The 15,355-nt window shown below is 32.5% G+C and overlaps 1 protein-coding gene across 7 annotated transcripts in view; it reads left to right on the top strand.

The window, feature by feature from the left end:
* Window positions 1-15,355, top strand: part of ATP8A (ATPase phospholipid transporting 8A1) — a 154,477-nt gene that overhangs the window by 119,221 nt on the left and 19,901 nt on the right. For all 7 annotated transcript variants that reach the window (XM_088242730.1, XM_088242729.1, XM_088242732.1 and 4 more), the window contains 13 exons: window positions 8,411-8,540; window positions 9,810-9,993; window positions 10,613-10,773; window positions 11,205-11,402; window positions 11,684-11,961; window positions 12,047-12,156; window positions 12,290-12,647; window positions 13,483-13,656; window positions 13,735-13,904; window positions 13,991-14,122; window positions 14,203-14,361; window positions 14,443-14,640; window positions 14,726-14,884. In XM_088242730.1, the coding sequence (XP_088098856.1) occupies window positions 8,411-8,540; window positions 9,810-9,993; window positions 10,613-10,773; window positions 11,205-11,402; window positions 11,684-11,961; window positions 12,047-12,156; window positions 12,290-12,647; window positions 13,483-13,656; window positions 13,735-13,904; window positions 13,991-14,122; window positions 14,203-14,361; window positions 14,443-14,640; window positions 14,726-14,884 (2,411 nt within the window). The remainder of the gene's footprint in view (window positions 1-8,410; window positions 8,541-9,809; window positions 9,994-10,612; window positions 10,774-11,204; window positions 11,403-11,683; window positions 11,962-12,046; window positions 12,157-12,289; window positions 12,648-13,482; window positions 13,657-13,734; window positions 13,905-13,990; window positions 14,123-14,202; window positions 14,362-14,442; window positions 14,641-14,725; window positions 14,885-15,355) is intronic.

The raw sequence follows: 15,355 nt of genomic DNA, 5'->3' as shown, positions 1-15,355 counted from the left end.
ATTGGTACTAATTCTCTTGGACCAGATTTTATTCCGACATTCTTCCTAAAAGGTTGTGTGGAACTGATCAAAAAACCACTCTGTTTTTGTATAATCTTTCTTCGAATACGGGGGTCTTCCCAGAAACATGGAAGACGTCAAAAGTAACACCTATACATAAGAGTGGATCTAAGTCATCAGTAGAAAATTACAGACCTGTAGCTGTTCTTTCTGCACCAGCGAAGGTATTTGAAATTATCATATGTAGAATCGTCACTTCCCTAGTAGAGCCATTTATTATTGATGAACAACTTGGGTTTAGGAAAGGCCGCTCGGTTGAAACCAATCTGATGGTTTTTACGAACTACGTCACGGAAGGTCTGGATGCAGGACATCGGGTAGACTGTTTATATAATGACTTTGCCAAGGCCTTTGATACTGTCGACCATGATGTCATATTAAATAAGCTGTATGAGATCGGTTTCTCGGATGGTATGTTAAAATTAATGGCTAGCAACCTCCAAAACAGAAACCAATACGTCTCCTACTGTCTATTCGCGTCAGAGTGTTTCCATACTTTCTCGGGTGTCCCGCAAGACTCTAACCTGGGTCCATTGTTGTTCTCAATTTTCATTAATAATATTAAAAATGTAATTTTGAACTCGCGTTTTCTGTTGTTTGCGGATGACTTAAAACCATTCTTAAAGGTGACAACTTCTGACGATTTTCGTCTTCTCCAAGCGGATATATCTAATATATCTGAATGGAAAAGGCGAAACAAACTTAGATTTAATGTTTCCAAGTGTTCGGTCACGTCCTTCACTAGGGCCCAAAAAACTCTATTTTTTCGCTACAAAATGAATGACCAGAATCTGATACGAACATCGAATGTTAAGGATCTGGGCGTTAGATTTGTGAGCACTCTGACATTTCATGAACACATAGAGACAATCAGTGGTAATGCATTGAAGATGTTAGGATTTGTTCTGCGTACTGCCAGGGTTTTCGAAAATACCCGCGTACTGAGAACTCTTTACAACTCCTTGGCGCGAAGTAGACTCGAGCGTGGCTCGATTATTTGGGGGCCACATGACCTGTACTCTCTTATGATAGAGAAAATGAAGTACTCTCTTATGATAGAGAAAATCCAAAAAAAGTTTCTGAGATATCTGCCTGAGAGAATGCGGGTATTATACCCTTGGCTCTACCCGACTGAGTTTCTCCAGGGTATGCTTGGCTACAACAGTTTAGAGACTAGAAGGATTGTGTATTTGACTACACATTTTTATCGATTGTTCGCGGTATGATCGATAATTCTGAGATTCTGATGAGCATTGGTTTGTATGTTCTTGATAATTACCTAAGACAGCGTCAGCATAGATTGTTTCATATTCCAATATACAGGACCAACCTGCCTATGGTTATGCCTGTTGGAAGGGCTACCGCTATGTTGAACAACATTGCTCTGGATATTGATCTGTTTCATGTATACGAAGGGGTTTTCCAGAGCAGGATTCTCCTACTACTTTGACATGAGTCTCTTTCATGTTTTTTTTTTCTTTTTTATAATATATACGTATTGAATATATGTTTGTAATGTATATGTTATATTTAAAATAAATAAATTGAATTGTTTTTTTTTAAATTAGTCATAAGTTCCAATTACTCACCTATTATAAAAATAAATCGTTACAAAGTAAATCTTCATTGATTAACTAAACATTTTTTAAAAAAAATTTAATCCTTAGGTAGGCAAATATTTGTTAAATAGTTTTGATGTAGGGGATCGTAAATCAGCGCGCAATATTGTGTGTTATTAGTGACTAGTAGAGATGTAAAGTGGTAAATTAACACATTTTTAGTAAAATACCGTAATTTACGGTAAAATATATCATTATGGATGAAAAACGACCATGACGTATTAATTTTTACTTTTCAAATATATAACTAATACCAGTAGCTTTGTTACAACTTTGTTAAAACATGTTACAAGACAGTGAAAATCAGGTTTAGACCTATCCAGTGGTAGCTGATTTATACTTGTATTGACTGGTTGGTCACACTTTTTTGATAAAAAATGTTAAGACGTTTTGAAACATAACAGCATCGGTGGATGTATGTTCCTTAGTAAGAATAATATAACTACGTATTTTCTTTATATAAAATCGCTATAATAAATTTATAAGCCGACCGGTTTCAAAAAAGGACCTAATAATAATTTTGGGAAGGATCAGAAGATTTATTGATAAGGACTCTTGCAAAACTATTTACAAAGCAATTATTGAACCACACGTTAACTACTGTAGTAGCATTTTATTTTTATCAAACAAAGAAAACATAGATAAACTAACTGTATTACAAAATAAAGCCTTTAGAATAATTTTGAAAAAAAACAGATACACGAGGGTAAAGTCGATGGTAAATGAAATGAAATTATTAACATATAAACAAAGAATATTTTACAATACAATAATATTTGTTCATAAAATTATAAACTCTAATAAAAAAACAGAATTTTGGAAAAAAATTGATTGGAACCAGCATGAACACGATCACAATACTAGAGAAAAGAACAAAATTAGACTTCCATTTAGGAAAAAGGCAAAGTCACAAAATTCAATTTTATTTAAAGCAATTAAAAAGTATTACGAAATGGAAAAAAATATTTATGAAGAAAAAAACATATCAAAATTTAAAATAATGGTCAAGACATATGTGATAAACAATTTATAAATTAAATATATTTGTAATGTTATTATTAGAACACACATAACAATATGTATGATATGTGTGCCCTACTTTAAGATTTAAATAAATAAATAAATAAATAATCAACCTTTTTAAAGTTGGACCTCCCCTTCGTATGCTTTGTGCATCTCAGTTGTATTTTAAATAATAGTCTGACAGAATAATGTAGGATAACAACTTTTTGAAAAATAAATGCTAAGTCTTCTTGCTCGCAATGTGTAAAAACGACAGTTAATTTCAGTTTCCACACTTTCCTTTGACTGCTAAATTTGTACGAAAACTGTACGTTAGATAAAACAAGCAAAAAGTCTCCATGTAAAATGAGGAAGTTCAGTGCCATGGGAAATTGGATATAAAAAATGTTTTCTTACACGCGGTAAAAATTGCATTTAATTGTTTGTTGGACTTTTTCGAAAATGCATGAAAAAAACATTCGAATTGAAGTATTTTGAATGACGCTACAAGTTCTCGTCGATCAACCAATCCATTACAGCGTTGTCATGTATTGTGATAGATTTTCGGTTTCTGGGAAGTAATTATTTTCTACGTTTAGCATATTTTGACGGCTACGGGGTTCTATTTTCAAATGTTAGGACAACTCATCGATGAGAACTAGTTACGTCATGGGCGGAGTAATTACAAAACTTTACAAAATCATAGCGACGAGGATGCGATACATATATTTATTTTTTTGCTTCAGTTTGATAGTCTATTAATAAATATATATTTTTTTAATCACTGAACTTCCTCACTACCGCCATTTTATTGATTTATTTTATTTTATTGGGTAAACAAACAGTATGTACAAAATATATTGATAATTTCTTTGAATATTAGTAGCACCCATGCACGCACAAAAAAAAATGTTTACACTTAAAACAATAATTTAAATTATCTTAAATATAACAAATGTAAAAGATAAGAAATGAAAATGATGTACATAATAATACAATTAATTAAATATCTGCTTCTCTCAATATTTATATTACTTTTGACTTAAATTTATATATATATTGTCATGAAAAATATCGCCCCAGTAAATCTATTGTTATATTGCTCGCATTTTCTAGGTATTGTAGATTGTTTTAAATAGTTCGTCATTTATATAAATGACCGTAAAATACCGGTATTTTACAACCCATTTTGGCAATTTTGCGTAATTTTACATCCCTATAAAGCGGCCAGCTAATGAAACCCTAAATAGCGGTATCGATTTTTTATTTTATTTTACATGAATTTATAATTCTACCCGTATCTACCTACTTACACGTGCGTACAGACACCCTTCAAAATTTCGTTCACATGTTCAAATTTGGTTGAAAACCCATCGTTTTCAACTGTTGACAACATTTATTTTAATAAACATAAACAGAGATATTCAGGGAATTCAAAAGGGTAGGGACGACGTGTTGACCCACGTCCGTGCATCCACCCCGCTTTTGCTTTAGTCCGCATGTTTCTAATTATTATAAATTATTTAGTTAAATATAATTTCTCTATTTGCTTCTGACAGTCTCCAGGGCTCCGATTACAATGTATCTTCGACTGTATATAAAGAAAAACCGATATGTGTGTACGATAATGAGTATATTTGCATGAATATGTACAGTGTCTTCGTCGGTAAATTATAATTGAACATGTTTTGAAGAAAAATTGTATGCATATTCTGCTTTTCATACAGAACACTTAATTTTATTTCGTAGATAAAATTTAAGATAAATGTTAACTTCCCATTGTAATCCGGGCCCAGGACCACAGTCCAGGACAGTAAAACGGATGCAAAAGCAGCTTATAACAACTAAGCTCTCTTATCCTTTATGATTTTTGTAGTGCCCATATACAGATATTAATTACGTCCTTTGAATAAAACGCAATTTATTTTATCATAAATAGGTGCATAGATTTATCTTTCTTTAATATGTTTATGTTTTAGATAGCGTGTTTATTGATATGAATTTTTTCGGCGCATGCAAATATTTTTAGTAATTAAACGTAAGAAATGATTTATTTCACCTTTCCACTACTTATTTATTGTTAATTTATTTCATCGTAATGCTATCGTTTGTTTCAGTCGTGTTTTCATTTATTTTATTTTACAGAAACATACAGTCAACAATGATTAATTACGTAATAAAGATAAGGTTGAATAGTATTATATTTCTAAACTTTAATTCCCTTCATAATTTAAAAATAAATGTATACGTATGTAGGACGATAATATTTTATAATCCCCGAGAGTTTTAATATCGGAGATTTTATATTTTCGTTTAAATATACTTCATTGATCGTCGAATCCGTTCGGTTGTATTATGTAGGTATGTACATGTACAGCCTCCGAATGGTTTATTTGTCTGTCTTTTGTTAGAAAATTTACTTTTGTTTATTGACCTCCGTTTTAAATAAATCTTAACCCCGAAATATTTGGAAAATACATCGTATTAGATTACGATTTCAAAATAATATATTTGCACTTTCAGATCCATACAGGATACTCAAATGTCTTAAGAGTAGGGATTAACTTTAATTCTATTATTATTGGCGAAAAATGGGAATATAACGTGTCGATTTTATTGTATATTTTAACCACGTATTGTATGTATGTTTTTGATATTAGAAATGGCAAATCATTATTATTGCAAATTTTTCATTAATTTCGGAATTATTTTAATCGGCAAGTTTAGACCATAAAATTGTTATCTCAGCCGTTATCACTGATACTACGTTATTGTTTGTAGATCAATAAATAGTAAGTCCTTGTAACCTGTACTTAATGTATTTTCTCAGAATAGCATATGTAATGAGGGAGTTCAGTGCTACGGATAACTAGATATAAAAAATGTTTTATTACACGTGATTAAAATTAGAGAATTTAATTGTGCGGCGTTTCTAAAAAAAAATATGAAAAAAATCATAAAAATGAACTACTTTGAAATACGTCACAAATTCTTTTGAATCAATCAATCAAGACAGTTTTGTTGTGTTGTGATAGATTCCGGATTCCGGGCAGTCATTATTTTTAGTTTAATGTATTTTGACCCTACGGGGCTCTACTTTCAAATATCAGCACAACTTGTGACGTCATATTTAAAAAATGTAATAATGTTTTAAAATAAAATACAAACACAAAATTTAATCTAAAGCACGATTGTTATATTTTTTTTTATAGGTTTTTCATAAATTATGAACACAAATCACCAAAATAAAATGTATGATGCTCACTGCAAACTAATTAACCTTGTTTATTGTTTCATTATAAGGGCTAAATTATAATTAACTACGGTAAGTTTTCCACGTACTGAAAATACTGTTTTAGAAACACAAAATCCCACCAACCGTTCACTATAGTCCTTAAAATATAGCTTGATTAGAATGATATTTGTCAGGAAAGGTAACGACATAACTTTGTAGTAACGTTAAAGGAGTTATTTACATTGACACACGAAAAATCATTCGTATCTGGCGTGTTGATTTATTTTTTTAATACAATGCTTAACACATAAATCAACATTAATATATAAAATCAGCTTTAAAAATAAAATAAACCTTATTATTAACGACGTTCTTACAAGGTTACATCATTTTCCAAAAACGTTAGAGATGGGACAAATTGATCGAATAAAAAAATAATTCATTTGATGTTGTTCATAAAAAAATAATAAATGTCCTATTTTTTGGGGAATAATTGTGTTAAACAATAATAGGCTTGTTTTTGCGTTTTTTATATCAATTCTCGGAAACAGAGTTTCATGATTGCATGAAATAACTGATAAAATCGATTTGATCAGTAATCAGTAATTTCCATCACTAATGAAATTAGTTTGACAGCTTCTAATCAAGCTATATTTTAAGGACTATAGCTCTGTTTTTTTAAGTAATAGCATATCAATTTTCCTTCCGGGCGTCCACCTAATAAATTTTATTTTTTTATGCTATTTGGTAGAGGACCTTAGTATTCTAGATACATTTTATATTTATTATAGAACATGGTTAGAATGATCAATTACTCTGGTAGGTACCTGATTATTTTTATTTTGGGTGTAAACATTTATAGTATTTATTCTACAGCCCACAACTTTTTTTGAAATTAGAACCAATTATAGGTGACCAAACGTCATGGACCCCAGACGAATATTTATGCATAACAATCTATGTAATTATGTAAAATGTCAAAAATGTTTAGGAAAATAAAAACTTGTCTCCACTTTGTTATCCACAACAGATCCGAAATGCATAAGCGATGTTTTATGATGAAATGTATAACTTTCAAATATAATATTATACAAATTTGAGGTTTATTGTAACAAACCCACCAAATGGATTGAAGTTTCTATCGCTTGCTGCGAAAATTATGTACTTTAAAATGTTTATTATACAATTAGGTATGTTATTTCAGTTTGATATTTCCGCTGACATATTAATACAATGGAAATATGTAATAATAATAATATATAATATTTTTGCATTAATATGTCGATGGGTATTTCAATATATTTTTCGCAAGTTTTATGGCACATTGTTTTTTTTTCGCGTCATGAAAAATTGATATACTATGGAATATTGTTTGCATATTTTTAAACAGTATTTTTTTTAGAAAATAAAGTTTACTCGGGTATATTTTGTAATACTTAAAAATTAAAATGTCAAATTTAATTGTGCATGTCATTTAGTGAAATCAAATAAGCAATTATGTTTAAATATAATTTGGAATGGACAACAATTATTGCTAAATATTGTTTGACCACTATCTTTATTGAAAGAAAAATTTAACATAATTTCATTTGAGACAATAATTGTAAGCCAATAGAGTGGTTCTACAGAAATGTACCTGTATTGTTATATTATACAGTTCTACTTCACTTTTATCGTATTTTGCCTCTATTATTACCCTAAAACTAGACGTTTCGCGCTCAATGGGACAAACGGCTCGTATGACGTTTTCGCCCCATACTTGAACTTAATGTTTATTAGAAGCGCAGTCAGCGGGCATGACGTATGACGTCAAAATGACGTGACGTCAAGTGCGAGCCGTTTTGTAGTTGTTCTTTTTTAAAAGGAAATTTGTTTTGAATACATTGATGGTTATATCATTAGAATCGTAAAAATCCGCTCTAAATATATATGAACAATATTTTGAGTTTGTCCAAATTTTTGTAGACAAGGACTGGATTCAACTCCCTAGGGAGCTGTTTATAATAACATATTACAACAGGGATAAAGATTATTTTAGAAAAGGTAATATAGAAGTCTAGGCATCTACAAGGCTTATGATCCGTCATAGTGCTTAGTATGCATTTAAACCCATTTGCCCGGTATGCAGGTGAAATAATTCAATAAAATAAATCTCACCCGCATAAATAAAGGTTTCAGCTCTTTAACTTCACAAATATCAACAGATGAAAGAACTGAAGGAATAAAGATGTTCAAATATGGGCAGAATGGTGAATGTTACACAGTGTGTAAAATGGCCACTTATACCAGCCAATGGCAGGTCATAAGCCCTGTAGATGCCTAGACTTCTATATTACCATCTCTAAAATGTTCTTTATCTCTGTTGTAATATGTTACTAAATATGTGTCATGTTTTTATTGTCATTCCCAACTTGTGAAAATACCCTGTTGTAATTGTATATTTATATAATTTATTTTGTTATGTGCATTTCTCACTATGTTTTTTTGGTTTCAGATGAAGATGATGCGACAACATCAGCGGCCACAGAAGGAGTGGGAGGAACGAACGAACACAGAATCATCTTCGTCAACGGACCACAACCAACCAAATTCTGCAATAACCATATCACCACCGCCAAATACAGGTTATATTCTAATGCATTTTTTTTATCCAAAAAAGGTTGTCTCATGCACTAGAGCTCTGGGTTCGATTCCTAGTGGAACCACAAATATCACATGTGAATTTTCTCTAACCTGGGTGTTATATTTAGTAATTTATTTTTTTATTTCTATATATTGTGAGCATACAGCGAAAAGTGGCCAAGTCAAATTTTGTGATTTTGATATTTTTTGACCAAGTTTTAGTGTTGGGGCGTATCTTTTACTGAAAAAAAAAACCAAATCAAGTCAGTCCATGAACATTATCTATGTATGCTAAGATAGTATGCTAAGATGAAACATTGCTAATGCTTTGTACTATGTAAAGCAAAATAAACTTTTTTAGTTTATATTTAGTTGCTGTAATTCACCACTGTAATTGTAATGTAATGTATGTTGTGGTGCAAAAATAAATTAAATATCCATGTAAAACCTTAAATCTTGGTTTTCCAACAAACAAGAATTTTTACTTGGTCAGTTTTCGGTGTGTGCTCACAATATGCCCAGTGGGCATTTACAAGAACAATATAAATTAAATGATAGAAAAAAAATAGACGTAGTATTATTAAGTAAAGGTACAAGAATGTAGACGAAACCATCAATCTGTAAAAGAGGAAGAGGGGGAACGAAATTGGACTAGAGGAGAATGGAAGAGGAAGAGAGATGGTTATATTATAATTTCATTTACTGATCTCACGAAAGAAGACAACTTGTTATCAAGAAATTAAGACTGAGATATTTGTCGGCGGATCTCAGAATTCCAGGCAAGGCGGAGTGAAAACCATAATTAGTTCTATGGTCTTCAGTATGAAAAGGTAAATTTTATCTTAGGTTTTCTTGTTGGGATATTAAATGTTATAGAGCTCAATAGTTCAGGCGCATCAACGAGTGAATCGAGGATTTCAAATATGATAACAAGTCGTACTTATTTCGAGGATCTTGAAGAGTAAGATAGTTTTTAGCTCATAATGTGTATATTCGCTAATTCACCACTATAATTTATTAGGCTTCTTGACCTATTATGGTGCAAAAAATAAAACAATTTGCTTTACATGTAAACAAATTGTATTTAACCGGGTTGTGGTCTCATGGTAGTTTTGGTGGATTCACGGATCAGTGGTCCAAAGTCTGAACCTTGCTATACTGCAAATTGATTCCAACTAGTTGGAAATACCTAGCCCTAAAATAAAATTTTGTATTTGAATAAGTAATTTGAAAAAATATAATTATTTGATATTTTTATTTTTTATTTTCAGCACCATAAGCTTTGTGCCGTGCTTCCTGTTTGAGCAGTTCCGTCGCTACTCCAACTGCTTCTTTCTCCTCATTGCTCTTCTGCAGCAGATACCGGATGTGTCCCCCACCGGTCGCTGGACCACCCTCACTCCTCTTGTCTTTATTCTTGCTGTGAGCGCTATCAAGGAAATAGCCGAGGACTGGGTACTGATTATAACTTGTTACTATTACTAGACGGGCAGGCTACACTATTACTATACTCCTCTCTTGTTTATCCCATATGTTCACATAACAATTTACCTATTTTGATTCGGTTTGTGGGACTTAGAAGTAAAAATCATGATTGCTCCTAATCACGAGTGTCACCAAAAATACGTCTTGTTTTTCGGGAGCGAGGCAAAGAAAAGAGAGACAATACTTATGTACTCTCCAATCTCTTATCCCTAATTATATACTCTCTGTGGGTAGTTTCACATACAAAACTAAAATATGTACTAGGAATCTATAAATCGAGCATCACCAAATCTAAACACCTCCAATTCTGAAACATTTCCCCCTTACATACTTCGTAGGTAAAACAAAACCAGGTCATGTTGATTATAAAATTTTATTGACATTTATAGAAGATTAATTTTATTTTCTCATTGCTTATCACATTTTTTCTTACACAATAATTGCTAATTATTATGTTGATAATCTCTACATAAACTTAATACTATAAGAAAGTTCTATATCATTCTTAGTAATTTCATAATACACTTGGGACCATTGATATTATGATTTTACAAATTGTAATTAACTTTACATTATCATGTTTTTGTAGAAACGTCATAGGGCTGATGATGAAATCAACCACCGGGATATTGAAGTATTGCGAGATGGACAATGGCAAAAGATTCAATGGAGACACCTTCAGGTTGGAGATATCTGTAAGGTCCAGAAAGATGATTTCTTTCCGGCTGATCTCATTCTCATTTCATCAAGGTATTTTTATTTTGCCTATAAAAATATTATTGTATTTGTTACTCCTTTGATGAGTAAAAAACCCACACAACAGTTTCAGTAAAAGTTAGTAAAAATTGGCAGTTCTTTAGTTATTAGTAGTTATTACCTCTGGAATTCTTCAGCCATTTTGCTAGAAGAAATAAATATGGAATCTATTGCTTGATAATGTTAGGTAAAATTGAAAGGAAAAAGGGAAAAAAAATCTTTCCTAGTCATGAAATATGCACCTGTAGACTGGACTCTGATCTAGGGGAGAATACAAGAAGAATAATTACAATAAGGTAATTCACAGGAAGGTTTACCTTTTCTTTCGGTTTTTTACTTCATTAAAAATGAAACTTTAGAAATTTTACATTTATGTTCACTAAACCTTTTATCACCAGAAATTATAAAATACCATTGTTTTTTAGTGAGCCTCAGGCTATTTCCTTCATCGAGACATCTAACCTGGATGGAGAGACCAACTTGAAGATCCGCCAAGCACACCCAGAGACTGCCCGACTCCTGGAGACGGGTGATCTGTCGCGCTTCTCAGCCACCGTGGAGTGCGAGCAACCTAACCGCCACCTCTATGAGTTCACAGGAAACTTTAAAGAGACTAATAAAAAGTATGTTGCAATCATTTCCGTGTCCTTATTTTATTTTAAAATCCCTTTAGATGTCTCTTTAAGTGAGTGACGTTTAATGCTAACAAGATGTTTTTAAATAAAATTTTAATTTACAAGTATATTTTAGATTTATTTTTTATTATGATTTTAACGAAAATCTGTCTTTTACAATTTTTTGTCTTGCTATATACTCAATACCTTCTTTGATCCTTTAGAAATTTAAATGCATAAAAATAAATTAACCCTTTCTTAATTATTTTAAACAAAATGGATTATTCTAGGACTGTACCCCTGGGTCCCGATCAGATGTTACTACGCGGGGCCATGTTGAGGAATACATCTTGGATATTCGGAGTAGTGATATATACCGGACACGACTCCAAGTTGATGAGGAACTCTACCAAGGCACCCCTCAAAAGGTCCACAGTAGACAGACTCACCAATACACAGATCCTCATGCTATTTGTCATACTCCTCGTTCTCTGCATTCTCAGTGCTGTCCTTAATGAAGTTTGGACCAATCAGAGAATGGATAGTGATTGGTATATTGGTTTAAAGGGTGAGTAAAAATAAAGCTGTATTTAAAAAAAATATACTTATTCTCAAATAATTTAATTCTTATAAGTGAATTCTTTTATTTACAGCAACTACAAACAAAAATATTGGTTTCAATCTTCTCACGTTTATAATTTTATACAACAATTTGATTCCAATATCTCTACAAGTTACAGCCGAAATAGTTAGATTTATGCAGGTAGAAATTTCTTGTTTTTCCTTCAAACATTATGTTAATTATTGAACCAGTCTTTACTTGAACTTCTAGTGTTCATTATATTAAAAGGTTTTCTGTGTAAATTGTGACCAATTTTGATGGTTTTATTATACAGGCAATTTTCATTTCGATGGATGAAGAAATGTACCACGCAGAAAGTAACACACCAGCTATGGCAAGAACCTCCAATTTAAACGAAGAATTGGGAATGGTGAAGTACATATTTAGCGATAAGACGGGCACATTAACTAGGAATGTTATGGAATTTAAAAGATGTTCCATAGCGGAAATTCTCTATTCTCCACCAGCCTCCCCTGAAGATTTGGAACAAAGCATGTTTTACCAAAATCTGAAGCAAAATCATCCAACTGCATCTGTTATACGTGAGTTTATGGTACTCCTAGCTGTGTGCCATACCGTCATTCCAGAGAAAGATGAAAATGGGGAAATTAACTATCATGCTGCTTCTCCAGGTTATAATTGAATTATTTTTATATTTGTGTCTTGTAATCAAATCACTTAGTGTTACCGCTCATGGTAGAAATCACATTTTTTTATCCCATATTATGAACATTGTGTACCCACAGATTGTTCTATCATATTAACACATTTTATGCGGGCTTCTCTACAATATAACAGGTTAATCTAGTGGGCAAAAATCGGGAAATAATTAAATAATTATTACTTTTTTATGAATATTTTCACATTGGTTAACTATCTAACTTCAATATTTTATTATTTGAATACATTAATTTATTTCATTCATTAACATATGAAGACTGGATGAAAGAAACATGCTTAGTAAATAATAGATTCTTTTTTAATTTTTTTCACTTTTTTTACTGACCAATCATACTTCTTCTGCGTGATCTAAAACTTTTTGACCACTTAGTTGATGCCTGATAATATTTAGTAAGTTTTTTGTAAGTTTAAGTAAGTTAAAACGTATAAATTGGCATATTTAACTCAAATTCAACTGGGCACATGCGGACTTGTGAATTCTTCTTCAGAAGTCAAATTTTTAGAGACGCATTGGTTCCATACAATCTATGGACGGACGCACATGTCGTGTACGTAAATGAAACAACAGTTTATCGTATTTTTTATAGATGTGTAATTTAGAGCTTCTTGAAGCATTGACATAAAATACTCGGGACGAAATAATAAAGTAGATCTACCTTTCCCACCTTTAAAGTGCAGCCGGCGTAGCGGCTATTTCTGCCCTTCCCGCTGATAAGCACCAGTCGGGGGTGCGAGTAGAGCTACCTTTCCGACATAAAGTGGGTTAATATTATATTATATTTACAGATGAACGAGCTCTTGTATTCGGTGCATCTAAGTTTGGGTTTGTGTTTGATACTCGGACTCCAAATTTCGTTGAGATTATTATAATGGGTAATCGAGAAAAATATGAAATATTAAATGTCCTTGAATTCACCTCAACTAGAAAACGAATGTCGGTCATTGTTAGGACTCCTACGGGTAAATATTATTTTCAAAATAAAATTTTCTGTATCTGACTAATAAATTATTACACCATTTTAATATGTGAATTTCCAGGGGAAATAAAGTTATTATGTAAGGGAGCTGACACTGTTATCTATGAGAGACTCAGTACCCAAGGTCAGAAGTACGGAGAAATAACCCTCAGTCACTTAGAGCACTTCGCTACTGAGGGACTTCGAACCCTTTGCTGCGCTGTAGCTGATGTCCCCATACAGTTCTATGAGGTAAATACGCTTAGAAAATTTGCTTTACTAAATATGATACATTATTTGTAGCCATCAAGTAATCTCCATGTCATTTTACTTTGTAGGAATGGAAGCATACATACCACAAAGCCAGAACGTCAATGAATTACAGAGAGCAAAAAATAGAAGAAGCTGCCAAGCTAATTGAAAATAATTTAAGGCTCTTAGGAGCGACTGCGATTGAAGATAAATTGCAGGTAAAAATTTTAATGATCTTGTTAATGTGTGATTCTAGTAATCGATTCAACAACTTAATATTTTGGATGATTTTTTCCAGGACGGAGTACCTGAAACAATAGCGGCACTTATAAAGGCTGATATAAATGTTTGGATCTTAACTGGAGACAAACAAGAGACTGCAATTAATATTGGATATTCCGCACGGCTGATAGTTCAAGGAATGCCACTATTAATATTGAACGAAGATAGTTTAGATGTAAGACTAGTAAATATTTATTCACTGCAGCAACCATTATATTATAGAACATCGGTTATAATATTGTTGCTTTGTTTTCAGCACACTAGAGACACTATACTAAGGCACAATGCAGACTTAGGTGACAACCTGAAGAAGCCAAATGACATTGCACTGATTATTGATGGAAAAACACTGAAGTACGCACTAAGCTGCGATCTCCGAACTGAGTTTCTGGATCTCTGTATATCTTGTAAGGTGGCAATCTGTTGCCGAGTGTCTCCAATACAGAAAGCAGAGGTAAATTTTCCCATTTTTTCTTATTTGTATCTATTATAGCGATGATATTTATTTGTTATATTTTAGTAACAATGTTTTTCTTTAGGTGGTTGAGTTGGTATCGAAACATACCAACTCTGTATCTCTGGCGATTGGAGATGGGGCTAACGATGTCGCAATGATCCAGCGAGCGGCTGTGGGAGTCGGGATATCGGGTATGGAAGGACTGCAGGCAGTTTGTGCTTCCGACTACAGTATAGCTCAGGTGAGTTATTTTTACTTCATCATTAGCCCTCTCGTGTCCAATGGTAAACATAGGCCTCCCTCTTCAATCTCCCTATCCTGAGTGAACTGCGTACAACCACTACCCGCAGCCCGTCTTATGTCATCAGACCACCTTGCCTGAGACCTGCTGACACTTCTTCTGTCTGTTCTGGGTCACCATTCCAGGACTTTGTAAGTCCATTTCTGGTTGGCAACCCCGTGGTCCTCATCGGTGACCTTTGATCTCGTTCTTATCCACGTGTTAGTTCTTCTGCCTCTAATTCTTGCCATTATATATTTTTGGACTCGATTTTGATTTTTGTACCAAATATGTATGTGACTATTTATGACCCATGCTTTTATGCACAACATGAAATGCAATCCTGAAACTCTAAATATGTTACAGCATATAACTGATTGATATATTTATTTATTTATGCTTTGTTGAGTTACAACATCTTGAGAATTAATA

Source organism: Micrasema longulum, unplaced genomic scaffold, assembly GCF_059751315.1.
Source record: "Micrasema longulum isolate JH-2025_06_02 unplaced genomic scaffold, ASM5975131v1 h1tg000162l, whole genome shotgun sequence".
In the NCBI taxonomy this organism is placed as follows: Eukaryota; Metazoa; Arthropoda; class Insecta; order Trichoptera; family Brachycentridae; genus Micrasema; species Micrasema longulum.
Note: the sequence above shows the minus strand (reverse complement) of the source record. Positions and strands in the feature narration are given on the sequence as shown.